The sequence below is a fragment of the Oncorhynchus masou genome, chromosome 25, assembly GCF_036934945.1.
Source record: "Oncorhynchus masou masou isolate Uvic2021 chromosome 25, UVic_Omas_1.1, whole genome shotgun sequence".
Lineage (NCBI taxonomy): Eukaryota > Metazoa > Chordata > Actinopteri > Salmoniformes > Salmonidae > Oncorhynchus > Oncorhynchus masou.
Genome location: NC_088236.1, coordinates 6,724,700 through 6,752,115, shown reverse-complemented (window position 1 = coordinate 6,752,115; position 27,416 = coordinate 6,724,700). Strand labels below are relative to the sequence as shown.

Genomic DNA, 27,416 nt, shown 5'->3' with positions numbered 1-27,416 from the left:
GGGCTGTCGCTGGGCAATACGGACTTTCAGCTCCTCCAAAGATTTTCTATTGGGTTCAGGTCTGGAGACTGGCTAGGCCACTCCAGGTTGTTGGCCAAGATCTCGCTATACATGGCTCCATCCATCCTCCCCTCAATACGGTGCAGTCGTCCTGTCTCCTTTGCAGAAAAGCATCCCCAAAGAATGATGTTTCCACCTCCATGCTTCACGGTTGGGATGGTGTTCTTGGGGTTGTACTCATACTTCTTCTTCCTCCAAACACTGCGAGTGGAGTTTAGACCAAAAAGCTATATTTTTGTCTCATCAGACCACATGACCTTCTCCCATTCCTCCTCTGGATCATCCAGATGGTCATTGGCAAACTTCAGACGGGCCTGGACATGCGCTGGCTTGAGCAGGGGGACCTTGCGTGCGCTGCAGGATTTTAATTCATGACGGCCTAGTGTGTTACTAATGGTTTTCTTTGAGACTGTGGTCCCAGCTCTCTTCAGGTCATTGACCAGGTCCTGCAGTGTAGTTCTGGGCTGATCCCTCACCTTCCTCATGATCATTGATGCCCCACGAGGTGAGATCTTGCATAGAGGCCCAGACCGAGGGTGATTGACCGTCATCTTGAACTTTTTCAATTTTCGAATAACTGTGCCAACAGTTGTTGCCTTCTCACCAAGCTGCTTGCCTATTGTCCTGTAGCCCATCCCAGCCTTGTGCAGGTCTACAATTTTATATCTGAAGTCCTTACACCCTCTCTGGTCTTGGCCATTGTGAAGAGGTTTGAGTCTGTTTGATTGAGTGTGTGGACAGGTGTCTGTTATACAGGTAACGAGTTAAAACAGGTGCAGTTAATACAGGTAATGAGTGGAGAACAGGAGGGCTTCTTAAAGAAAAACTAACAGGTCTGTGAGAGCCGGAATTGTTACTGGTTGGTAGGTGATCAAATACTTATGTCATGCAATAAAATGCTAATTAATTACTTAATCATACAATGTGATTTGCTGTTTTTTTTTAGATTCCGTCTCTCACAGTTGAAGTGTATCTATGATAAAAATTACAGACCTCTACATGCTTTGTAAGTAGGAAAACCTGCAAAATCGGCAGTGTATCAAATACTTGTTCTCCCCACTGTAGGTTTAAGAGGGGGTAGGATTTATCAATGGTTGAGAAGAGCACACTCTAATTATTCTGATGTAATAGTGATCAAGTTAGAAAAAGCCATTTTCATAATAATGTGTTCAGTATTACCCTGTTGCTGTGGGCAACAAGGTAGTAAAACACACAGTGGTGATCAGATAAAGCAACATCAACTATAGAGGATATGTCAATAGAAAGACCCTTGGTAATAACCAGGTCCAGAGTATGGCTGTGGTTATGGCTGGGCCCAGTAGAAAGCCCCTTGGTAATAACCAGGTCCAGAGTATGGCTGTGGTTATGGCTGGGCCCAGTAGAAAGCCCCTTGGTAATAACCAGGTCCAGAGTATGGCTGTGGTTACGGGTGGGCCCAGTAGAAAGCCCCTTGGTAATAACCAGGTCCAGAGTATGGCTGTGGTTATGGGTGGGCCCAGTCGAAAGCCCCTTGGTAATAATCAGGTCCAGAGTATGGCTGTGGTTATGGGTGGGCCCAGTAGAAAGCCCCTTGGTAATAACCAAGTCCAGAGTATGGCTGTGGTTATGGGTGGGCCCAGTAGGAAGCCCCTTGGTAATAACCAGGTCCAGAGTATGGCCGTGGTTATGGGTGGGCCCAGTAGAAAGCCCCTTGGTAATAACCAGGTCCAGAGTATGGCTGTGGTTATGGGTGGGCCCAGTAGAAAGCCCCTTGGTAATAACCAGGTCCAGAGTATGGCTGTGGTTATGGCTGGGCCCAGTAGAAAGCCCCTTGGTAATAACCAGGTCCAGAGTATGGCTGTGGTTATGGGTGGGCCCAGTAGAAAGCCCCTTGGTAATAACCAGGTCCAGAGTATGGCTGTGGTTATGGGTGGGCCCAGTAGAAAGCCCCTTGGTAATAACCAGGTCCAGAGTATGGCTGTGGTTATGGGTGGGCCCAGTAGAAAGCCCCTTGGTAATAACCAGGTCCAGAGTATGGCTGTGGTTATGGCTGGGCCCAGTAGAAAGCCCCTTGGTAATAACCAGGTCCAGAGTATGGCTGTGGTTATAGGTGGGCCCAGTATGTTGGATAAAGCCCTTTCGAGCTCAAAATATTCAGAATTCAATGGCCTTGGAGTCAGTCTCTTTGTCAACGTGAATATTAAAATCACCCAACACAATGATTTTATCATAGTTCTCAAGGACAACAGACAATAGTTCAGTGAAATCAGTAAAGAAAGTGGAGCAGTGCTTTGCTGGTCTATACAGGGTGATGGTCAGCGCTGGTGGCTGACATTTAAACGGTATAGCATAATTTCCTGTGGATCCTGTGGGTCCTGTGTGGCTCAGTCGGTAGAGCATGGCGCTTGCAACGCCAAGCGTCGTGGGTTCGATTCCCGCTGGGACCACCCATATGTAAAAGTAGTGGCCCCAGCCGACTTGTAAGTCGCTTTGGACAAAAGCGTCTGCTAAATGGGATATATTATATATTATTATTATTATATTAATTTGTAAGTCGCTCTGGATAAGAGCGTCTGCTAAATGACTTAAATGTAAATGTAAATGTAATGCATGATGCTCAAAAGACCCAAAGTCGCCAAACGAAATATCCTCACAGCTGAGAGCGTTAGTAAATTGAATCATGTGTGCCAATTTAGGTTTATGACTAAAATGTCAAACGCCTGTGGGGGAGTGAAACCCTGGTTTAAAGGCCCAGTGATGTCAAAAAACATGATTTTATTTCCCCCTGTGTTTTATATATATTTCCACACCAAGAGGTTGGAATAATATTGTGAAATTGTAAAAAGTATGATAAAGCCTTTTTAGTTCAAGAGCTGTTTGAGAAGGCTGCCTGAAATTTCCTCCTGTTTTGGTGGGATGGAGTTTTGGCCTTCCATGGTGACATCACCAGGTAGTCAATTAGTTATTGGATCAATTAAGAAAGAGAGTTCCAAACCTCTCCGCCAATAACAGCTGGTTTTCAGTTCTCCCCTCCCCACTCAGACCACTCCCAGACAGTCTTACCAAAATTCTTGCTTGAGAAATTGCTCTTTGCTAAGAAGCTATTTTTGTTTCTTTTTTTTACCATTTTAATTGAAAACCATCACAGTAAGGTACTTAAGTGTTACCCAGAAATGATCTGATATTCAGATAAAAACATCAGGACCTTTTAAGAAATGAATCCCTCTCGAGTCCTCTTATCTATCGCTGTGCTTTCATTTGAATGTCCCGTACAGATACAACAGTACCCTCTGCTGGCTAAAAAGGTGTACTACTATGTGTGTGCAGGCCGACCTGTTCCAGAGTGCTGTGTGTTCTTCTGAGACCTTAGTTGAGAAGAGCAATCTGAAGCACTGCTGTGAGAATACTGCCACTGAGAGAACACACTGCTTCGTGGACCACAAAGCCAAGGTAAGACAGGCCACCCCTCCGAGTCAGGTTCCTCTCTTGGTTTCTTTGTGCATATTTGGCTTTTTTGAAGTTTTATGTTTTTTTAATAGTTTCTAATTAATAAACTAAACTTCTAGTGAGTTTTCTACATTTACATTTTAGTCATTGAGCAGATGCTAGGTGAGGTGATTCATCTTAAGATACACTACATGATCAAAAGTATGTGGACACCTGCTCGTCAAAGACCTCATTCTAAAATCATGGACATCAATATGGAGTTGCTCCCCCCCTTTTGCTGCAAAAACAGCCTCCACTCTTCTGGGAAGGCTTTTCACTAGATGTTGGAACATTGCTGCAGGGACTTGCTTCCATTCAGCCACAAGAGCATTAGTGAGGTTGGGCACTGATGTTGGGCGGTTAGGCCTGTATTGGTCAGCGTTCCAATTCATCCCAAAGGTGTTCGATGGGGTTGAGGTCAGGGCTCTTTGCAGGCCTTTCAAGTTCTTCCACACCAATCCCGACAAACCATTTCTGTATGGACCTCGCTTTGTGCACGGGGGCATTGTCATGCTGAAACAGGAAAGGGCCTTCCCCAAACTGTTGCCACAAAGTTGAAAGCACAGAATCATCTAGAATGTCACTGTATGTGGTAGCGTTAAGATTTCCCTTCATTGGAACTTAGGGGCCCGAACCATGAAAAACAGCCCCAGACCATTATTCCTCCTCCACCAAACTTTACAGTTGGCACTATGCATTGGGGCAGGTAGCGTTCTCCTGGCATCTGCCAAACTCCGATTAGTCCGTCGGACTGCAGGATGGTGAAGGATGATTCATCACTCCAGAGAATGCTTTTCCACTCCTCCAGAGTCCAATGGCTGTGAGCTTTACACCCCTCCAGGCGACGCTTGGCATTGTGCATGGTGATCTTAGGCTTGTGTGCGGCTGCTCGGCCATGGAAACCCATTTCATGAAGCTCTCAACGAACATTTCTTATGTAGAAGTTGCTTTCAGAGGCAGTTTGGAACTCGGTAGTGAGTGTTGCAGATGATTTTTACGTGCTTCAGCACTCGGTGGTCCCGTTCTGTTGCCTACCACTTTACGGCTGAGCCGTTGTTTCTCCTTGACGTCTCCACTTCACAATAACAGCACTGACAGTTGACCGGGGAAGCTCAAGCAGGGCAGAAATTTAAAGAACTGACTTGTTGGAAAGGTGGCATGCTATGACATTTCCACGTTGAAAGTCACTGTGCTCTTCAGTAAGGCCATTCTACTGCCAATGTTTGTCTATGGAGATTGCATGGCTGTGTGCTCGATTTTATACACCTGTCAGCAACGGGTGTGGCTGAAATAGCTGAATCCACTCATTTTATATATGTATATATATATAGTGTAGCTGGGTGAGACAGCAACACACTTTTCCCAGCTACTGTGCCTCTCTGAGGTCTAGGCCGGGATACTCTAAAAGCAGTGTCAACTGCTGAAGTAAAAAGAGCTTTATGGATGCATTTGAGTCATGTGTTGGTTGATTGATTAATTGTAGATTCCCCGGGACCTGTCCCTCACATCTGAGTCGCCAGCTGCAGACCAGTGTGAAGACTTTAAGAAGGACCGCAAGGCTTTCGTGGAGAGGTAAGTGGGATCCACTCAACTCATGTGGTTGTGACCGACGCTGAGTTTGAACCTTGGATAGGTCTCCTCCGGGCAGCTAAAATACTGTGTCAGGGACGCTGAGCTAAAGACAAGGTGTTGTGTTGCAGCTTCATCTTCAGATTCTCCAAGCGTAACACCATGCTACCTCCTCATGTGATCCTGGCTGTCACTAAGAGTTACGGAGAGGTTCTGGCTACCTGCTGTGGGAAGAGTGAAGCCGAGGCCTGCTTCAACACCAAGGTCAGGAAGTGTCCCAAATGGCACCCTATTCCCTATATAGTGCACTACTTTTGACCAGGGACCTATCAGGGAACAGTATGCCATTTTGGATGCTGTTTCGTGTCAGTTTAGCAGACACTCTTATCCAGAGCAATTAGGACATCGACAGATTTATCACTTGGTCGGCGCTGGGATTCGAAACCAGCAACATTTTGGTTACTAGCCCAAAGCACTTAGCTGCTAGGCTACCTGTCACTCCCATTCTCAATTTAATTCAACCACCTTTATTGGCATGGAAAGTTAAGCACCTTTATAGCTCAAGAGAACTCTCTCTCTTTCTCTCAGAAACCTACGTTCGAACACTTCGTCAGGAACCGTGTCAATGAGCTGAAGGCCCTGTGCATTGTCCACAACAAATATGGAGACCGCATTTTCAAGGCCAAGTAAGACATGACAATCTAAAAATCTAAGGTCCTAATTGGCTAAGAGCTAGGAGAGCCTTCCCCTGGGCCAGTCTTATTGGTTGATGCGTGTGTCTGTCTGTTCTAACAGGAAGATGATCCAGTACAGTCAGAAGATGCCTCAGGCTTCGTTCCAGGAGATGAGAGGCATTGTAGACAAGATCGTAGCCACTACTGCCCCCTGCTGCAGCGGAGACATGATCACATGCATGAAGCAGAGAGTAAGTTATCTCTCCATTCCTCTTTCATTTCCTCCTCTCTCTTCCCACACTCACGCTTTCATTTCCTCCTCTCTCTTCCCACACTCACGCTTTCATTTCCTCCTCTCTCTTCCCACACTCACGCTTTCATTTCCTCCTCTCTCTTCACACACTCACGCTTTCATTTCCTCCTCTCTCTTCCCACACTCACGCTTTCATTTCCTCCTCTCTCTTCCCACACTCAAGCTTTCATTTCTTCTCTCTCTTTACATGTGTCATTCTCTCTCATCCCTTCTTATCTGATAGTGTGTGTGTATCCGTCTCCTTATCTGTGTGTGTGTGTGTGTGTGTGTGTGTGTGTGTGTGTGTGTGTGTGTGTGTGTGTGTGTGTGTGTGTGTGTGTGTGTGTGTGTGTCCGTCTCCTTATCTGATAGTGTGTGTCCGTTTCCTTATCTGATAGTGTGTGTGTGTCCGTTTCCTTATCTGATTGTGTGTGTGTGTGTGTGTTCATCTCCTTATCTGATAGTGTGTGTGTGTGTGTCTGTCTCCTTATCTGATAGTGTGTGTGTGTGTGTCTGTCTCCTTATCTGATAGCGTGTGTGTGTGTGTATGTGTGTGTGTGTCCGTCTCCTTATCTGATCGTGTGTGTGTGTGTGTGTCTCCTTATCTGATTGTGTGTGTGTGTCCGTTTCTCCTAACAGAAGGTGCTGGTAGACGAGGTGTGTGGTGACCGTAGTGTGTTGTCTCGCATGGCGGGTCTGATAGCGTGTGTGTGTGTGTGTGTGTGTGTGTGTGTGTGTGTGTGTGTGTGTGTCCGTTTCTCCTAACAGAAGGTGCTGGTAGACGAGGTGTGTGGTGACCGTAGTGTGTTGTCTCGCATGGCGGGTCTGAAAGCGTGCTGTAAGGAACATGCAATAGACAGGGGCTCCTGTGTTGAGGCCATGAAGCCAGACACTAAGCCAGACAGTCTGTCCGAGCACTACGACCTGTACGCTGACATAGCTGCTGTCTGCCACACCTTCACCAAGACCCCTGATGTAGCCCTGGGGAAGTACGGAACGTCTCACACTCACACACACTCACACACACTCACACACACACACACACACACACACACACACACACACACACACACACACACACACACACACACACACGAATATGTTAATGCCGCTATACACTCAATTCTGACTGTATAAGGTGCAGCTATCGGCTGACTGACTGTGTATAGTCTGTCCTGATTGGCTGTGTAACTGATCTTCTGTGGATGGGCTGTCCTGATTGGCTGTCTAACTGAGCTTCTGTGTATGGTCTGTCCTGATTGGCTGTGTAACTGATCTTCTGTGGATGGTCTGTCCTGATTGGCTGTGTAACTGATCTTCTGTGTATGGTCTGTCTTGATTGGCTGTCTAACTGAGCTTCTGTGTATGGTCTGTCCTGATTGGCTGTGTAACTGATCTTCTGTGGATGGTCTGTCCTGATTGGCTGTGTAACTGATCTTCTGTGTATGGTCTGTCCTGATTGGCTGTCTAACTGAGCTTCTGTGTATGGGCTGTCTTGATTGGCTGTGTAACTGAGCTTCTGTGTATGGTCTGTCTTGATTGGCTGTCTAACTGAGCTTCTGTGTATGGTCTGTCCTGATTGGCTGTCTAACTGATCTTCTGTGTATGGTCTGTCCTGTTTGGCTGTGTAACTGAGCTTCTGTGTATGGTCTGTCTTGATTGGCTGTCTAACTGAGCTTCTGTGTATGGGCTGTCTTGATTGGCTGTCTAACTGAGCTTCTGTGTATGGGCTGTCCTGATTGGCTGTCTAACCGAGCTTCTGTGTATGGTCTGTCCTGATTGGCTGTGTAACTGAGCTTCTGTGTATGGTCTGTCCTGATTGGCTGTCTAACTGAGCTTCTGTGTATGGTCTGTCCTGTTTGGCTGTGTAACTGAGCTTCTGTGTATGGTCTGTCCTGATTGGCTGTCTAACTGAGCTTCTGTGTATGGGCTGTCTTGATTGGCTGTGTAACTGAGCTTCTGTGTATGGTCTGTCTTGATTGGCTGTCTAACTGAGCTTCTGTGTATGGTCTGTCCTGATTGGCTGTCTAACTGAGCTTCTGTGTATGGTCTGTCCTGATTGGCTGTCTAACTGAGCTTCTTTGTATGGGCTGTCTTGATTGGCTGTGTAACTGATCTTCTGTGTATGGGCTGTCCTGATTGGCTGTGTAACTGATCGTCTGTGTATGGGATGTCCTGATTGGCAGGTTGATCTATGAGCTGTCAGTGCGCCACCCTGAGTCATCTCAGCAGGTGATTCTGAGGTTCTCCAAGGAGGCTGAGCAGGCCTTCATCCAGTGCTGCGACAAGGAGGACCACGCAGAGTGTGTCAAAACAGCTGTACGTAATACACACGCATGGACGCACGCACAGCCACACGCACACATACACATAACACACACACATAACACACACACACACACACATATTACCGCAGAGATTCTTTGAACCATTGCACTATTTTTGTGTGATGCTGATTCATGACATCTCATAAATACGAGCATATTACTGGGAAGAACCCCCTCCAACTCATATTACTAGTAGGAAGAACCCCCTCCAACTCATATTACTAGTAGGAAGAACCCCCTCCAACTCATATTACTAGTAGGGAGAACCCCCTCCAACTCATATTACTAGTAGGGAGAACCCCCTCCAACTCATATTACTAGTAGGGAGAACCCCCTCCAACTCATATTACTAGTAGGAAGAACCCCCTCCAACTCATATTACTAGTAGGGAGAACCCCCTCCAACTCATATTACTAGTAGGAAGAACCCCCTCCAACTCATATTACTAGTAGGAAGAACCCCCTCCAACTCATATTACTAGTAGGAAGAACCCCCTTGAACCCCCTCCAACTCATATTACTAGTAGGGAGAACCCCCTCCAACTCATATTACTAGTAGGAAGAACCCCCTTGAACCCCCTCCAACTCATATTACTAGTAGGAAGAACCCCCTCCAACTCATTTACTAGTAGGAAGAACCCCTCCAACTCATATTACTAGTAGGAAGAACCCCCTTGAACCCCCTCCAACTCATATTACTAGTAGGAAGAACCCCTCCAACTCATTTACTAGTAGGAAGAACCCCCTCCAACTCATATTACTAGTAGGAAGAACCCCCTTGAACCCCCTCCAACTCATATTACTAGTAGGAAGAACCCCTCCAAATCATATTACTAGTAGGGAGAACCCCCTCCAACTCATATTACTAGTAGGAAGAACCCCCTTGAACCCCCTCCAACTCATATTACTAGTAGGAGAACCCCCTCCAACTCATATTACTAGTAGGAAGAACCCCCTCCAACTCATATTACTAGTAGGGAGAACCCCCTCCAACTCATATTACTAGTAGGGAGAACCCCCTCCAACTCATATTACTAGTAGGAAGAACCCCCTTGAACCCCCTCCAACTCCTATTACTAGTAGGAAGAACCCCCTTGAACCCCCTCCAACTCATATTACTAGTAGGGAGAACCCCCTCCAACTCATATTACATTTTACATTTACATTTAAGTCATTTAGCAGACGCTCTTATCCAGAGCGACTTACAAATTGGTGAATTCACCTTCTGACATCAGTGGAACAGCCACTTTACAATAGTGCATCTAAATCATTTAAGGGGGGGGGTGAGAAGGATTACTTTATCCTATCCTAGGTATTCCTTGAAGAGGTGGGGTTTCAGGTGTCTCCGGAAGGTGGTGATTGACTCCACTGTCCTGGCGTCGTGAGGGAGTTTGTTCCACCATTGGGGGGCCAGAGCAGCGAACAGTTTTGACTGGGCTGAGCGGGAACTGTACTTCCTCAGTGGTAGGGAGGTGAGCAGGCCAGAGGTGGATGAACGCAGTGCCCTTGTTTGGGTGTAGGGCCTGATCAGAGCCTGGAGGTACTGCGGTGCCATTCCCCTCACAGCTCCGTAGGCAAGCACCATGGTCTTGTAGCGGATGCGAGCTTCAACTGGAAGCCAGTGGAGAGAGCGGAGGAGCGGGGTGACGTGAGAGAACTTGGGAAGGTTGAACACCAGATGGGCTGCGGCGTTCTGGATGAGTTGTAGGGGTTTAATGGCACAGGCAGGGAGCCCAGCCAACAGCGAGTTGCAGTAATCCAGACGGGAGATGACAAGTGCCTGGATTAGGACCTGCGCCGCTTCCTGTGTGAGGCAGGGTCGTACTCTGCGGATGTTGTAGAGCATAAACCTACAGGAACGGGCCACCGCCTTGATGTTAGTTGAGAACGACAGGGTGTTGTCCAGGATCACGCCAAGGTTCTTAGCGCTCTGGGAGGAGGACACAATGGAGTTGTCAACCGTGATGGCGAGATCATGGAACGGGCAGTCCTTCCCCGGGAGGAAGAGCAGCTCCGTCTTGCCGAGGTTCAGCTTGAGGTGGTGATCCGTCATCCACACTGATATGTCTGCCAGACACGCAGAGATGCGATTCGCCACCTGGTCATCAGAAGGGGGAAAGGAGAAGATTAATTGTGTGTCGTCTGCATAGCAATGATAGGAGAGACCGTGTGAGGTTATGACAGAGCCAAGTGACTTGGTGTATAGCGAGAATAGGAGAGGGCCTAGAACAGAGCCCTGGGGGACACCAGTGGTGAGAGCGCGTGGCGAGGAGACAGATTCTCGCCACGCCACCTGGTAGGAGCGACCTGTTAGGTAGGACGCAATCCAAGCGTGGGCCGCGCCGGAGATGCCCAACTCGGAGAGGGTGGAGAGGAGGATCTGATGGTTCACAGTATCGAAGGCAGCCGATAGGTCTAGAAGGATGAGAGCAGAGGAGAGGGAGTTAGCTTTAGCAGTGCGGAGTGCCTCCGTGATACAGAGAAGAGCAGTCTCAGTTGAATGACTAGTCTTGAAACCTGACTGATTTGGATCAAGAAGGTCATTCTGAGAGAGATAGCGGGAGAGCTGGCCAAGGACGGCACGTTCAAGAGTTTTGGAGAGAAAAGAAAGAAGGGATACTGGTCTGTAGTTGTTGACATCGGAGGGATCGAGTGTAGGTTTTTTCAGAAGGGGTGCAACTCTCGCTCTCTTGAAGACGGAAGGGACGTAGCCAGCGGTCAGGGATGAGTTGATGAGCGAGGTGAGGTAAGGGAGAAGGTCTCCGGAAATGGTCTGGAGAAGAGAGGAGGGGATAGGGTCAAGCGGGCAGGTTGTTGGGCGGCCGGCCGTCACAAGAAGCGAGATTTCATCTGGAGAGAGAGGGGAGAAAGAGGTCAGAGCACAGGGTAGGGCAGTGTGAGCAGAACCAGCGGTGTCGTTTGACTTAGCAAACGAGGATCGGATGTCGTCGACCTTCTTTTCAAAATGGTTGACGAAGTCATCTGCAGAGAGGGAGGAGGGGGGGGAGGAGGATTCAGGAGGGAGGAGAAGGTGGCAAAGAGCTTCCTAGGGTTAGAGGCAGATGCTTGGAATTTAGAGTGGTAGAAAGTGGCTTTAGCAGCAGAGACAGAGGAGGAAAATGTAGAGAGGAGGGAGTGAAAGGATGCCAGGTCCGCAGGGAGGCGAGTTTTCCTCCATTTCCGCTCGGCTGCCCGGAGCACTGTTCTGTGAGCTCGCAGTGAGTCGTCGAGCCACGGAGCGGGAGGGGAGGACCGAGCCGGCCTGGAGGATAGGGGACATAGAGAATCAAAGGATGCAGAAAGGGAAAAGAGGAGGGTTGAGGAGGCAGAATCAGGAGATAGGTTGGAGAAGGTATGAGCAGAGGGAAGAGATGATAGGATGGAAGAGGAGAGAGTAGCGGGGGAGAGAGAGCGAAGGTTGGGACGGCGCGATACCATCCGAGTAGGGGCAGTGTGGGAAGTGTTGGATGAGAGCGAGAGGGAAAAGGATACAAGGTAGTGGTTGGAGACTTGGAGGGGAGTTGCAATGAGGACTTGGAGGGGAGTTGCAATGAGGTTAGTAAGGTTGGATAAAGTAATCCTTCTCACCCCCCCCCTGCCAGACATGCAGATGCACTATTTTAAAGTGGCTGTTCCACTGGATGTCAGAAGGTGAATTCACCAATTTGTAAGTCGCTCTGGATAAGAGCGTCTGCTAAATGACTTAAATGTAATGTAAATGTTAGTGGAAGAACAGCATCTAGTAAAGATGAGGTCGAGCGTATTGCCTGCGTATTGCCTGCCTTGTGAGTAGGGGGGGGAAGGTGAGAGGGTGAGGTCAAAAGAGGAGAGGAGTGGAAAGAAGGAGGCAGAGAGGAATGAGTCAAAGGTAGACGTGGGGAGGTTAAAGTCGCCCAGGACTGTGAGAGGTGAGCCGTCCTCAGGAAAGGAGCTTATCAAGGCATCAAGCTCATTGATGAACTCTCCGAGGGAACCTGGAGGGCGATAAATGATAAGGATGTTAAGCTTGAAAGGGCTGGTAACTGTGACAGCATGGAATTCAAAGGAGGCGATAGACAGATAGGGGAGAAAGAGAGAATGACCACTTGGGAGAGATGAGGATCCCGGTGCCACCACCCCGCTGACCAGAAGCTCTCGGGGTGTGCGAGAACACGTGGGCGGACGAAGAGAGAGCAGTAGGAGTAGCAGTGTTATCTGTGGTGATCCATGTTTCCGTCAGTGCCAAGAAGTCGAGGGACTGGAGGGAGGCATAGGCTGAGATGAACTCTGCCTTGTTGGCCGCAGATCGGCAGTTCCAGAGGGTACCGGAGACCTGGAACTCCACGTGGGTCGTGCGCGCTGGGACCACCAGATTAGGGTGGCCGCGGCCACGCGGTGTGGAGCGTTTGTATGGTCTGTGCAGAGAGGAGAGAACAGGGATAGATAGACACATAGTTGACAGGCTACAGAAGAGGCTACGCTAATGCAAAGGAGATTGGAATGACAAGTGGACTACACGTCTCGAATGTTCAGAAAGTTAAGCTTACGTAGCAAGAATCTTATTGACTAAAATGATTGAAATGATACAGTACTGCTGGAGTAGGCTAGCTGGCAGTGGCTGCGTTGTTGACTTTGTAGGCTAGCTGGCAGTGGCTGCGTTGTTGACACTACACTAATCAAGTCGTTCCGTCGAGTGTAATAGTTTCTACAGTGCTGCTATTCGGGGGCTAGCTGGCTAGCTAGCAGTGTTGATTACGTAACGTTACGTTAAAAGAATGACAATAGCTGGCTAGCTAACCTAGAAAATCGCTCTAGACTACACAATTGTCTTAGATACAAAGACGGCTATGTAGCTAGCTAGCTACGATCAAACAAATCAAACCGTTGTACTGTAATGAAGTGAAATGAAAATGTGATACTACCTGTGGAGCGAAGAACCCCCTTGAACCCCCTCCAACTCCTATTACTAGTAGGAAGAACACCCTTGAACCCCCTCCAACTCATATTACTAATAGGAAGAACCCCCTTGAACCCCCTCCAACTCATATTACTAGTAGGAAGAACCCCCTTGAACCCCCTCCAACTCCTATTACTAGTAGGAAGAACCCCCTCCAACTCCTGTTACTAGTAGGAAGAACTCCCTCCAACTCATATTACTAGTAGGGAGAACCCCCTCCAACTCATATTACTAGTAGGAAGAACCCCATCCAACTCATATTACTAGTAGGAAGAACCCCCTCCAACTCATATTACTAGTAGGGAGAACCCCCTCCAACTCCTATTACTAGAAGGAAGAACCCCCTCCAACTCATATTACTCGTAGGAAGAACCCCTCCAACTCATATTACTAGTAGGAAGAACCCCTCCAACTCATATTACTAGTAGGAAGAACCCCCTCCAACTCATATTACTAGTAGGAAGAATCCTCCAACTCATATTACTAGTAGGAAGAACCCCTTGAACCCCTCCAACTCATATTACTAGTAGGAAGAACCCCTCCAACTCCTATTACTAGTAGGAAGAACCCCCTTGAACCCCTCCAACTCCTATTACTAGTAGGAAGAACCCCCTTGAACCCCCTCCAACTCATATTACTAGTAGGAAGAACCCCTCCAACTCCTATTACTAGTAGGAAGAACCCCCTCCAACTCATATTACTAGTAGGAAGAACCCCCTCCAACTCATATTACTAGTAGGGAGAACCCCCTCCAACTCCTATTGCTAGTAGGAAGAACCCCCTTGAACCCTCTCCAACTCATATTACTAGTAGGAAGAACCCCCTCCAACTCATATTACTAGTAGGAAGAACCCCCTCCAACTCATATTACTAGTAGGAAGAACCCCTCCAACTCATATTACTAGTAGGAAGAACCCCCCCAACTCATATTACTACTAGGAAGAACCCCCCCAACTCATATTACTAGTAGGAAGAACCCCCCCCAACTCCTATTACTAGTAGGAAGAACCCCCTTGAACCCCCTCCAACTCCTATTACTAGTAGGAAGAACCCCCTTGAACCCCCTCCAACTCCTATTACTAGTAGGAAGAACCCCCTTGAACCCCCTCCAACTCCTATTACTAGTAGAAAGAACCCCTTTGAACCCCCTCCAACTCCTATTACTAGTGGGAAGAACCCCCTTGAACCCCCTCCAACTCCTATTACTAGTAGAAAGAACCCCTTTGAACCCCCTCCAACTCATATTACTAGTAGAAAGAACCCCTTTGAACCCCCTCCAACTCCTATTACTAGTAGAAAGAACCCCTTTGAACCCCATCCAACTCATATTACTATTAGGAAGAACCCCCTTGAACCCCCTCCAACTCCTATTACTAGTAGAAAGAACCCCTTTGAACCCCCTCCAACTCCTATTACTAGTAGGAAGAAACCCCTTGAACCCCCTCCAGCTCCTATTACTAGTAGGAAGAACCCCTTTGAACCCCTTCCAACTCATATTACTAGTAGAAAGAACCCCTTTGAACCCCCTCCAACTCATATTACTAGTAGGAAGAACCCCCTCCAACTCATATTACTAGTAGGAAGAACCCCCTCCAACTCATATTACTAGTAGGGAGAACCCCTCCAACTCATATTACTAGTAGGAAGAACCCCCTCCAACTCATATTACTAGTAGGGAGAACCCCTTTGAACCCCTCCAACTCATATTACTAGTAGGAAGAACCCCTCCAACTCATATTACTAGTAGGGAGAACCCCTTTGAACCCCCTCCAACTCATATTACTAGTAGGGAGAACCCCCTCCAGCTCATATTACTAGTAGGGAGAACCCCCTCCAACTCATATTACTAGTAGGAATAACCCCCTCCAACTCATATTACTAGTAGGAAGAACCCCCTCCAACTCATATTACAAGTAGGGAGAACCCCGTCCAACTCATATTACTAGTAGGGAGAACCCCCTCCAACTCATATTACTAGTAGGAAGAACCCCCTCCAACTCATATTACTAGTAGAAAGAACCCCTTTGAACCCCCTCCAACTCCTATTACTAGTAGGAAGAACCCCCTTGAACCCCCTCCAACTCCTATTACTAGTAGAAAGAACCCCTTTGAATCCCCTCCAACTCATATTACTAGTAGGAAGAACCCCTTTGAACCCCTTCCAACTCATATTACTAGTAGAAAGAACCCCTTTGAACCCCCTCCAACTCATATTACTAGTAGGAAGAACCCCCTCCAACTCATATTACTAGTAGGAAGAACCCCCTCCAACTCATATTACTAGTAGGGAGAACCCCCTCCAACTCATATTACTAGTAGGAAGAACCCCCTCCAACTCATATTACTAGTAGGAAGAACCCCTTTGAACCCCCTCCAACTCATATTACTAGTAGGAAGAACCCCCTCCAACTCATATTACTAGTAGGAAGAACCCCTTTGAACCCCCTCCAACTCATATTACTAGTAGGGAGAACCCCTTTGAACCCCCTCCAACTCATATTACTAGTAGGAAGAACCCCCTCCAACTCATATTACTAGTAGGGAGAACCCCTTTGAACCCCCTCCAACTCATATTACTAGTAGGGAGAACCCCCTCCAACTCATATTACTAGTAGGAAGAACCCCCTCCAACTCATATTACTAGTAGGGAGAACCCCCTCCAACTCATATTACTAGTAGGGAGAACCCCCTCCAACTCATATTACTAGTAGGAATAACCCCCTCCAACTCATATTACAAGTAGGGAGAACCCCCTCCAACTCATATTACTAGTAGGAAGAACCCCCTCCAACTCATATTACAAGTAGGGAGAACCCCGTCCAACTCATATTACTAGTAGGGAGAACCCCCTCCAACTCATATTACTAGTAGGAAGAACCCCCTCCAACTCATATTACTAGTAGGGAGAACCCCCTCCAACTCATATTACTAGTAGGAAGAACCCCCTCCAACTCATATTACTAGTAGGGAGAACCCCTCCAACTCATATTACTAGTAGGGAGAACCCCCTCCAACTCATATTACTAGTAGGAAGAACCCCTCCAACTCATATTACTAGTAGGGAGAACCCCTCCAACTCATATTACTAGTAGGAAGAACCCCCTCCAACTCATATTACTAGTAGGGAGAACCCCCTCCAACTCATATTACTAGTAGGAAGAACCCCCTTGAACCCCCTCCAACTCATATTACTAGTAGGAATAACCCCCTCCAACTCATATTACTATTAGGGAGAACCCCCTTGAACCCCCTCCAACTCCTATTACTAGTAGAAAGAACCCCTTTGAACCCCCTCCAACTCATATTACTAGTAGGAAGAACCCCTCCAACTCGTTTAGTAGTAGGAAGAACCCCCTTGAACCCCCTCCAACTCCTATTACTAGTAGAAAGAACCCCTTTGAACCCCCTCCAACTCATATTACTAGTAGGAAGAACCCCCTCCAACTCATATTACTAGTAGGAAGAACCCCCTCCAACTCATATTACTAGTAGGGAGAACCCCCTCCAACTCCTATTACTAGTAGAAAGAACCCCTTTGAACCCCCTCCAACTCATATTACTAGTAGGAAGAACCCCCTCCAACTCGTTTAGTAGTAGGAAGAACCCCCTTGAACCCCCTCCAACTCATATTACTAGTAGGGAGAACCCCCTCCAACTCATATTACTAGTAGGAAGAACCCCCTCCAACTCATATTACAAGTAGGGAGAACCCCGTCCAACTCATATTACTAGTAGGGAGAACCCCCTCCAACTCATATTACTAGTAGGAAGAACCCCCTCCAACTCATATTACTAGTAGAAAGAACCCCTTTGAACCCCCTCCAACTCCTATTACTAGTAGGAAGAACCCCCTTGAACCCCCTCCAACTCCTATTACTAGTAGAAAGAACCCCTTTGAACCCCCTCCAACTCCTATTACTAGTAGGAAGAACCCCCTTGAACCCCCTCCAACTCCTATTACTAGTAGAAAGAACCCCTTTGAATCCCCTCCAACTCATATTACTAGTAGGAAGAACCCCTTTGAACCCCCTCCAACTCATATTACTAGTAGGAAGAACCCCCTCCAACTCATATTACTAGTAGAAAGAACCCCTTTGAACCCCCTCCAACTCATATTACTAGTAGGAAGAACCCCCTCCAACTCATATTACTAGTAGGAAGAACCCCCTCCAACTCATATTACTAGTAGGGAGAACCCCCTCCAACTCATATTACTAGTAGGAAGAACCCCCTCCAACTCATATTACTAGTAGGGAGAACCCCTTTGAACCCCCTCCAACTCATATTACTAGTAGGAAGAACCCCCTCCAACTCATATTACTAGTAGGGAGAACCCCTTTGAACCCCCTCCAACTCATATTACTAGTAGGAAGAACCCCCTCCAACTCATATTACTAGTAGGAAGAACCCCCTCCAAATCATATTACTAGTAGGAAGAACCCCCTCCAACTCATATTACTAGTAGGGAGAACCCCCTCCAACTCATATTACAAGTAGGAAGAACCCTCTCCAACTCATATTACTAGTAGGGAGAACCCCCTCCAACTCATATTACTAGTAGGAAGAACCCCCTCCAACTCATATTACTAGTAGGGAGAACCCCCTCCAACTCATATTACTAGTAGGAATAACCCCCTCCAACTCATATTACTATTAGGGAGAACCCCCTTGAACCCCCTCCAACTCCTATTACTAGTAGAAAGAACCCCTTTGAACCCCCTCCAACTCATATTACTAGTAGGAAGAACCCCCTCCAACTCGTTTAGTAGTAGGAAGAACCCCCTTGAACCCCCTCCAACTCATATTACTAGTAGGTAGAACCCCCTCCAACTCATATTACTAGTAGGAAGAACCCCCTCCAACTCATATTACTAGTAGGAAGAACCCCCTCCAACTCGTTTAGTAGTAGGAAGAACCCCCTCCAACTCCTATTACTAGTAGGAAGAACCCCCTCCAACTCGTTTAGTAGTAGGAAGAACCCCCTCCAACTCGTTTAGTAGTAGGATGAACCCCCTTGAACCCCCTCCAACTCATATTACTAGTAGGAAGAACCCCCTCCAACTCGTTTAGTAGTAGGAAGAACCCCCTCCAACTCATTTAGTAGTAGGATGAACCCCCTTGAACCCCCTCCAACTCATATTACTAGTAGGAAGAACCCCCTCCAACTCATATTACAAGTAGGGAGAACCCCGTCCAACTCATATTACTAGTAGGGAGAACCCCCTCCAACTCCTATTACTAGTAGGAAGAACCCCCTCCAACTCATATTACTAGTAGAAAGAACCCCTTTGAACCCCCTCCAACTCCTATTACTAATAGGAAGAACCCCCTTGAACCCCCTCCAACTCCTATTACTAGTAGAAAGAACCCCTTTGAACCCCCTCCAACTCCTATTACTAGTAGGAAGAACCCCCTTGAACCCCCTCCAACTCCTATTACTAGTAGAAAGAACCCCTTTGAATCCCCTCCAACTCATATTACTAGTAGGAAGAACCCCTTTGAACCCCCTCCAACTCATATTACTAGTAGGAAGAACCCCCTCCAACTCATATTACTAGTAGAAAGAACCCCTTTGAACCCCCTCCAACTCATATTACTAGTAGGAAGAACCCCTCCAACTCATATTACTAGTAGGAAGAACCCCTCCAACTCATATTACTAGTAGGGAGAACCCCCTCCAACTCATATTACTAGTAGGAAGAACCCCCTCCAACTCATATTACTAGTAGGGAGAACCCCTTTGAACCCCCTCCAACTCATATTACTAGTAGGAAGAACCCCCTCCAACTCATATTACTAGTAGGGAGAACCCCTTTGAACCCCCTCCAACTCATATTACTAGTAGGAAGAACCCCCTCCAACTCATATTACTAGTAGGAAGAACCCCCTCCAAATCATATTACTAGTAGGAAGAACCCCTCCAACTCATATTACTAGTAGGGAGAACCCCCTCCAACTCATATTACAAGTAGGAAGAACCCTCTCCAACTCATATTACTAGTAGGGAGAACCCCCTCCAACTCATATTACTAGTAGGAAGAACCCCTCCAACTCATATTACTAGTAGGGAGAACCCCTCCAACTCATATTACTAGTAGGAATAACCCCTCCAACTCATATTACTATTAGGGAGAACCCCTTGAACCCCCTCCAACTCCTATTACTAGTAGAAAGAACCCCTTTGAACCCCCTCCAACTCATATTACTAGTAGGAAGAACCCCTCCAACTCGTTTAGTAGTAGGAAGAACCCCTTGAACCCCCTCCAACTCATATTACTAGTAGGTAGAACCCCCTCCAACTCATATTACTAGTAGGAAGAACCCCCTCCAACTCATATTACTAGTAGGAAGAACCCCCTCCAACTCGTTTAGTAGTAGGAAGAACCCCCTCCAACTCCTATTACTAGTAGGAAGAACCCCCTCCAACTCGTTTAGTAGTAGGAAGAACCCCCTCCAACTCGTTTAGTAGTAGGATGAACCCCCTTGAACCCCCTCCAACTCATATTACTAGTAGGAAGAACCCCCTCCAACTCATATTACTAGTAGGAAGAACCCCCTCCAACTCGTTTAGTAGTAGGAAGAACCCCCTCCAACTCGTTTAGTAGTAGGACGAACCCCCTCCAACTCATTTAGTAGTTGGAAGAACCCCCTTGAACCCCCTCCAACTCATATTACTAGTAGAAAGAACTTCTTTGAACCCCCTCCAACTCATATTACTAGTAGGAAGAACCCCCTCCAACTCCTATTACTAGTAGGAAGAACCCCCTCCAACTCATATTACTAGTAGAAAGAACCCCTTTGAACCCCCTCCAACTCGTATTACTAGTAGAAAGAACCCCTTTGAACCCCCTCCAACTCATATTACTAGTAGGAAGAACCCCCTCCAACTCATTTAGTATTAGGAAGAACCCCCTCCAACTCATATTACTAGTAGGAAGAACCCCCTCCAACTCATATTACTAGTAGGAAGAACCCCCTCCAACTCGTTTAGTAGTAGGAAGAACCCCCTCCAACTCATTTAGTAGTAGGAAGAACCCCCTCCAACTCATATTACTAGTAGGAAGAACCCCCTCCAACTCGTTCAGTAGTAGGAAGCCCGTCTGTCATCGCTGAGCTCCGCCTGTTCCCACATGTTGACCTCTGACCCTACTAAGGAAATGACCTTGATAACAGCATCTATTTACGTTTGTTGAACACTATAATTTGTTTTTACGAGCATGATAGCATGTTTGCCATTATCCAATCGGTGTTCTCAACGAGTTCAATGCACTGGTTGCGTAGATTAAGTAGTTCTTTCTGAGTTTTCCACTTGCCTTATTGTGATTTGACATATTTTTATGTGATATTCCACATGGATGCAGCAACTAAATTTCAACTAAGTGTATTTTGTCATGGCTATCTTCTCAGAGGTGCTAGCTACACTATCTATCAGTTTTTGATGATGAGTAACCTTCCCTAAAACCCGAATACTTGAATTAGCGCCCCCCCCCCCTAAGCTAATGGTTCTAGATCATCTAGTCTTTAAACGAAGCAGGCTAACACTGTTATGGTTCTAGTCTTTAACTCAGCAGGCTAACACTGTTAGGGTTCTAGGCTTTAACTCAGCAGTCTAACACTGTTATGGTTCTAGGCTTTAACTCAGCAGGCTAACACCGTTAGGGTTCTAGGCTTTAACTCAGCAGGCTAACACTGTTATGGTTCTAGTCTTTAACTCAGCAGGCTAACACTGTTATGGTTCTAGGCTTTAACTCAGCAGGCTAACACTGTTATGGTTCTAGTCTTTAACTCAGCAGGCTAACACTGTTATGGTTCTAGTCTTTAACTCAGCAGGCTAACTGTTATGGTTCTAGTCTTTAACTCAGCAGGCTAACACTGTTATGGTTCTAGTCTTTAACTCAGCAGGCTAACACTGTTATGGTTCTAGTCTTTAACTCAGCAGGCTAACACTGTTATGGTTCTAGTCTTTAACTCAGCAGGCTAACACTGTTATGGTTCTAGTCTTTAACTCAGCAGGCTAACTGTTATGGTTCTAGTCTTTAACTCAGCAGGCTAACACTGTTATGGTTCTAGTCTTTAACTCAGCAGGCTAACACTGTTATGGTTCTAGTCTTTAACTCAGCAGGCTAACACTGTTATGGTTCTAGTCTTTAACTCAGCAGGCTAACACTGTTATGGTTCTAGTCTTTAACTCAGCAGGCTAACACTGTTATGGTTCTAGGCTTTAACTCAGCAGGCTAACACTGTTATGGTTCTAGTCTTTAACTCAGCAGGCTAACACTGTTATGGTTCTAGTCTTTAACTCAGCAGGCTAACACTGTTATGGTTCTAGTCTTTAACTCAGCAGGCTAACACTGTTATGGTTCTAGGCTTTAACTCAGCAGGCTAACACTGTTATGGTTCTAGTCTTTAACTCAGCAGGCTAACACTGTTATGGTTCTAGTCTTTAACTCAGCAGGCTAACACTGTTATGGTTCTAGTCTTTAACTCAGCAGGCTAACACTGTTATGGTTCTAGTCTTTAACTCAGCAGGCTAACACTGTTATGGTTCTAGGCTTTAACTCAGCAGGCTAACACTGTTATGGTTCTAGTCTTTAACTCAGCAGGCTAACACTGTTATGGTTCTAGTCTTTAACTCAGCAGGCTAACACTGTTATGGTTCTAGTCTTTAACTCAGCAGGCTAACACTGTTATGGTTCTAGTCTTTAACTCAGCAGGCTAACACTGTTATGGTTCTAGTCTTTAACTCAGCATGCTAACACTGTTATGGTTCTAGTCTTTAACTCAGCAGGCTAACACTGTTATGGTTCTAGTCTTTAACTCAGCAGGCTAACACTGTTATGGTTCTAGTCTTTAACACAGCAGGCTAACACTGTTATGGTTCTAGTCTTTAACTCAGCAGGCTAACACTGTTATGGTTTTAGTCTTTAACCCTTCAGGCTAACACTGTTATGGTTCTAGGCTTTAACTCAGCAGGCTAACACTGTTGTTCCCATGCAGCTGGCCGACAGTAACATAGACAAGATGATCGCTGATGAGATTGAATACTACAAGAACATATGTGCTGCAGAGGCTGCCCTGGGAGATTACAACTTTGAGAAGAGGTGAGCGGTCATGCTCTCACACAGAGGTCAAAGGTCATGAAAGGTCAAAGTAGATGTCCTTCATGTGGTAGGCGATCATTAACGTCACATTTAGTCCTGACAGAGGCTATTGGTAAATTGATCATTATTTTTAATGTCTTATTTATCCTTTATGAATGGTTCATTCGTATTTAATACACGGCTATTTCATGGTTCGTTATCATGAACTTATTCTTCTGCTCCTCTTCCTCTTCCTGCTCCTCCTCTTTCGCCTCTTCTTCCTCCTAATACTGCTCCTCTTCCTGCTCCTTCTCTTCCTACTCCTCCTCTTCCTGCTGCTCCTCCTCCTGCACCTCCTCTTCCTCTTCCTGCTCCTCCTCTTCTTCCTCCTGCTCCTCCTCTTCTTCCTCCTCCTCCTCCTTTTCCTCCTCCTCCTCCTGTGCCTCCTCTTCCTGCTCCTCCTCTTCTTCCTCCTCATCTTCCTCCTGCTCCTCCTTTTCCTCTTCCTGCTCCTCCTCTTCCTCTTCCTGCTCCTCCTCTTCTTCCTCTTCCTCCTCCTCCCCTGCCTCCCCTCCTCCTCCTCCTCTCCTGCTCCTCCTCCTCTAGTATGATGGTGTATTACACCAGGATAATGCCTCAGGCCTCCTTCGTCCAGCTTCACATGGTGTCTGAGACTGTGGCTGATGTTTTCCATGACTGCTGCAAGGACCAGCCAGGCCACTTAGTCTTGCCCTGCGCAGAGGAGAAGGTCTGACACACACACACACACACACACACACATACACATAAACACACACACACACACACACACACAAACACACACACACACACACACACACATACACAGACACACAGACACACACACACAGGCACACACGTACACACACGTACACACACGTACACACACGTACACACACACACACACACACACACACACACACACACACACACACACACACACACACAGAGATACACACACACACATGTACACACACACACACACTACGCACACACACACACCTGTACACAAGCACATACAAAAACAGAGGTATGATACTCACACATACACAGGCATGCATATATCGCTGAGTCTACATTTTAAATAGAGGTTAAATAAAAAGCTCTCCCTTCCTTTGTCCTCTTTCCAAGTCGACCAACGTGCTCGACACTACATGTAACGACGACGACTACTCCAGCATTAACCCCCGCATCGCCCACTGTTGCAACCAGTCCTACTCCATGAGGAGACCCTGTATCCTGGCCATCCAGCCTGACACAGAGTTCACGCCTCGGGAGCTGGATGCCAACGACTTCCACATGGGCCCCGAGCTCTGCACCAAGAACAGCAAGGACCTCCTGCTATCCGGGAAGAAGTGAGTGAGATATACTAAGAACTAAGTACTGTGAATAAACACACGGGCCCCAATTCACACCTACATATACTCTTAACTCGCTAGGTTTACAAACTTCTGTTTACGTGTGTGTGTGTGTGTGTGTGTGTGTGTGTGTGTGTGTGTGTGTGTGTGTGTGTGTGTGTGTGTGTGTGTGTGTGTGTGTGTACGTGTGTGTGTCTGTGTGTGTGTACGTGTACGTACGTGTGTGTGTCTGTGTGTGTGTGTGTGTGTGTGTGTGTGTGTGTGTGTGTGTGTGTGTGTGTGTGTGTGTGTGTGTGTGTGTGTGTGTGTGTGTGTGTGTGTGTGTGTGTGTCCCCTCAGGTTGCTGTATGATGTGGTCAGACATAAGACCAGCATCACCGAGGATCATCTGAAGACCCTCTCTGCTAACTACAGCATCACGAGGGAGAAGTGCTGCGCCGCTGAGGACAAAGAAGCATGCTTCACTGACGAGGTAACCAACACCACTACGTACTGAGGAAATGTTTCATCGTTTATCTTTTAAATCTGTGTCGTCAAATTGCCTGGGGGTGCTTAGGACGAAGACAATATGTAGAAATGAAGTAAGACCGAATTGAGATTGTGTGTGCTGTCGTTTCCTTTCACTTTGAAAAGTGGGGAATAGCCTATATTATGTAGATTTAAGGCAACACAAATGTGATAACTGATGTCATGTTTTGTTTTCTCCGACAGGCTGCCAAGCTGCTAGCTGACAGTGTAGAGCTGGTCAAGGTTTAAGATATTATTTTCATTGTATTCATTTCAACAGAGGAACTGGTGAATGTAAAAAAAAAAACTGAAGTTCAGTCTGTGTCTACAATATCTACCTCCATAGCAACACCAAAGTGACCTCACCTCATGCTTCCATCCATATAATGTCTGTGATCCACTGTTCATCTGTGATCTGTGATCGACTCATTAACCTGTCGATCTGTGATTACTCACAAGCACTGGTTTATTTCTGACAGACAATGACTCAAATAAATGCATTTATTTGATTGCTGTTGTGGCTGTTTTATTTTTTATTTTGGTCGGATTCTCAAGCCATTCATACCTGTCAATGTTTTGTGGTCATAATAAATCTCATGTTTAACCAATGACTTATGATTGTTTAGAAATGATTCATAATTTGTCTGTAAATGTTGACAGTTGATGAACATAGTATTAAATCTTCCTGAAGGTAATGTTATTATACAGAGTTACTCATATGTTAAGAAGGGGAAGCTGACATGGCGGCTGGAGGATCGGCGAGTGGGTGTGTCAAAAGTAAAGTGGTGGGCGTGTCAAAAGCAAAGGAGTGGGCGTGTGGAAAGGAGTGGGTGTGTCAAAAGTAAAGGAGTGGGCGTGTGGAAAGGAGTGGGTGTGTCAAAAGTAAAGGAGTGGGCGTGTGGAAAGGAGTGGGTGTGTCAAAAGTAAAGTGGTGGGCGTGTGGAAAGGAGTGGGTGTGTCAAAAGTAAAGTGGTGGGCGTGTGGAAAGGAGTGGGTGTGTCAAAAGTAAAGTGGTGGGCGTGTGGAAAGGAGTGGGTGTGTCAAAGGAGTGGGTGTGTCAAAAGTAAAGTGGTGGGCATATGGAAAGGAGTGGGTGTGTCAAAAGTAAAGTGGTGGGCGTGTGGAAAGGTGTGGGTGTGTCAAAAGTAAAGGGGTGGGCGTGTGGAAAGGAGTGGGTGTGTCAAAAGTAAAGTGGTGGGCGTGTGGAAAGGAGTGGGTGTGTCAAAAGTAAAGGAGTGGGCGTGTGGAAAGGAGTGGGTGTGTCAAAAGTAAAGTGGTGGGCGTGTGGAAAGGAGTGGGTGTGTCAAAAGTAAAGGAGTGGGCGTGTGGAAAGGAGTGGGTGTGTCAAAAGTAAAGTGGTGGGCGTGTGGAAAGGAGTGGGTGTGTCAAAAGTAAAGGAGTGGGTGTGTGGAAAGGAGTGGGTGTGTCAAAAGTAAAGGGGTGGGCGTGTCAAAAGCAAAGTGGTGGGCGTGTGGAAAGGAGTGGGTGTGTCAAAAGTAAAGTGGTGGGCGTGTGGAAAGGAGTGGGTGTGTCAAAAGTAAAGGAGTGGGTGTGTGGAAAGGAGTGGGTGTGTCAAAAGTAAAGGGGTGGGCGTGTCAAAAGCAAAGTGGTGGGCGTGTGGAAAGGAGTGGGTGTGTCAAAAGTAAAGTGGTGGGCATATGGAAAGGAGTGGGTGTGTCAAAAGTAAAGTGGTGGGCGTGTGGAAAGGAGTGGGTGTGTCAAAAGTAAAGGAGTGGGCGTGTCAAAAGTAAAGAAGTGGGCGTGTGGAAAGGAGTGGGTGTGTCAAAAGTAAAGTGGTGGGCGTGTGGAAAGGTGTGGGTGTGTCAAAAGTAAAGGGGTGGGCGTGTGGAAAGGAGTGGGTGTGTCAAAAGTAAAGTGGTGGGCGTGTGGAAAGGAGTGGGTGTGTCAAAAGTAAAGGAGTGGGCGTGTGGAAAGAAGTGGGTGTGTCAAAAGTAAAGTGGTGGGCGTGTGGAAAGGAGTGGGTGTGTCAAAAGTAAAGGAGTGGGAAAGGAGTGGGTGTGTCAAAAGTAAAGGAGTGGGCGTGTCAAAAGTAAAGAAGTGGGGTGGAAAGGAGTGGGTGTGTCAAAAGTAAAGTGGTGGGCGTGTGGAAAGGTGTGGGTGTGTCAAAAGTAAAGGGGTGGGCGTGTGGAAAGGAGTGGGTGTGTCAAAAGTAAAGTGGTGGGCGTGTGGAAAGGAGTGGGTGTGTCAAAAGTAAAGGAGTGGGCGTGTGGAAAGAAGTGGGTGTGTCAAAAGTAAAGTGGTGGGCGTGTGGAAAGGAGTGGGTGTGTCAAAAGTAAAGGAGTGGGCGTGTGGAAAGGAGTGGGTGTGTCAAAAGTAAAGTGGTGGGCGTGTGGAAAGGAGTGGGTGTGTCAAAAGTAAAGTGGTGGGCGTGTGGAAAGGAGTGGGTGTGTCGAAAGTAAAGGAGTGGGTGTGTGGAAAGGAGTGGGTGTGTCAAAAGTAAAGGAGTGGGCGTGTCAAAAGTAAAGAAGTGGGCGTGTGGAAAGGAGTGGGTGTGTCAAAAGTAAAGTGGTGGGCGTGTGGAAAGGTGTGGGTGTGTCAAAAGTAAAGGGGTGGGCGTGTGGAAAGGAGTGGGTGTGTCAAAAGTAAAGTGGTGGGCGTGTGGAAAGGAGTGGGTGTGTCAAAAGTAAAGGAGTGGGCGTGTGGAAAGAAGTGGGTGTGTCAAAAGTAAAGTGGTGGGCGTGTGGAAAGGAGTGGGTGTGTCAAAAGTAAAGGAGTGGGAAAGGAGTGGGTGTGTCAAAAGTAAAGGAGTGGGCGTGTCAAAAGTAAAGAAGTGGGCGTGTGGAAAGGAGTGGGTGTGTCAAAAGTAAAGTGGTGGGCGTGTGGAAAGGTGTGGGTGTGTCAAAAGTAAAGGGGTGGGCGTGTGGAAAGGAGTGGGTGTGTCAAAAGTAAAGTGGTGGGCGTGTGGAAAGGAGTGGGTGTGTCAAAAGTAAAGGAGTGGGCGTGTGGAAAGAAGTGGGTGTGTCAAAAGTAAAGTGGTGGGCGTGTGGAAAGGAGTGGGTGTGTCAAAAGTAAAGGAGTGGGCGTGTGGAAAGGAGTGGGTGTGTCAAAAGTAAAGTGGTGGGCGTGTGGAAAGGAGTGGGTGTGTCAAAAGTAAAGTGGTGGGCGTGTGG

At 46.9% G+C, this 27,416-nt stretch overlaps 2 protein-coding genes across 2 annotated transcripts in view; both read left to right on the top strand.

Annotated features, from left to right (window-relative positions):
• LOC135513719 (albumin 2-like) overlaps positions 1 to 24,896 on the top strand; it is a 30,060-nt gene extending 5,164 nt beyond the window's left edge. Inside the window, exons 3-14 of the mRNA XM_064936603.1 lie at positions 3,367 to 3,489; positions 5,009 to 5,097; positions 5,226 to 5,358; positions 5,683 to 5,780; positions 5,890 to 6,019; positions 6,829 to 7,049; positions 8,247 to 8,379; positions 22,320 to 22,423; positions 23,009 to 23,150; positions 23,552 to 23,775; positions 24,118 to 24,250; positions 24,490 to 24,896. Coding sequence (XP_064792675.1) covers positions 3,367 to 3,489; positions 5,009 to 5,097; positions 5,226 to 5,358; positions 5,683 to 5,780; positions 5,890 to 6,019; positions 6,829 to 7,049; positions 8,247 to 8,379; positions 22,320 to 22,423; positions 23,009 to 23,150; positions 23,552 to 23,775; positions 24,118 to 24,250; positions 24,490 to 24,534 — 1,575 coding nt within the window. The 3' untranslated portion in view covers positions 24,535 to 24,896. The remainder of the gene's footprint in view (positions 1 to 3,366; positions 3,490 to 5,008; positions 5,098 to 5,225; positions 5,359 to 5,682; positions 5,781 to 5,889; positions 6,020 to 6,828; positions 7,050 to 8,246; positions 8,380 to 22,319; positions 22,424 to 23,008; positions 23,151 to 23,551; positions 23,776 to 24,117; positions 24,251 to 24,489) is intronic.
• LOC135513724 (anthrax toxin receptor 2-like) overlaps positions 1 to 27,416 on the top strand; it is a 1,178,227-nt gene that overhangs the window by 1,018,069 nt on the left and 132,742 nt on the right. The gene's annotated exons all lie outside the window — the stretch shown is intronic.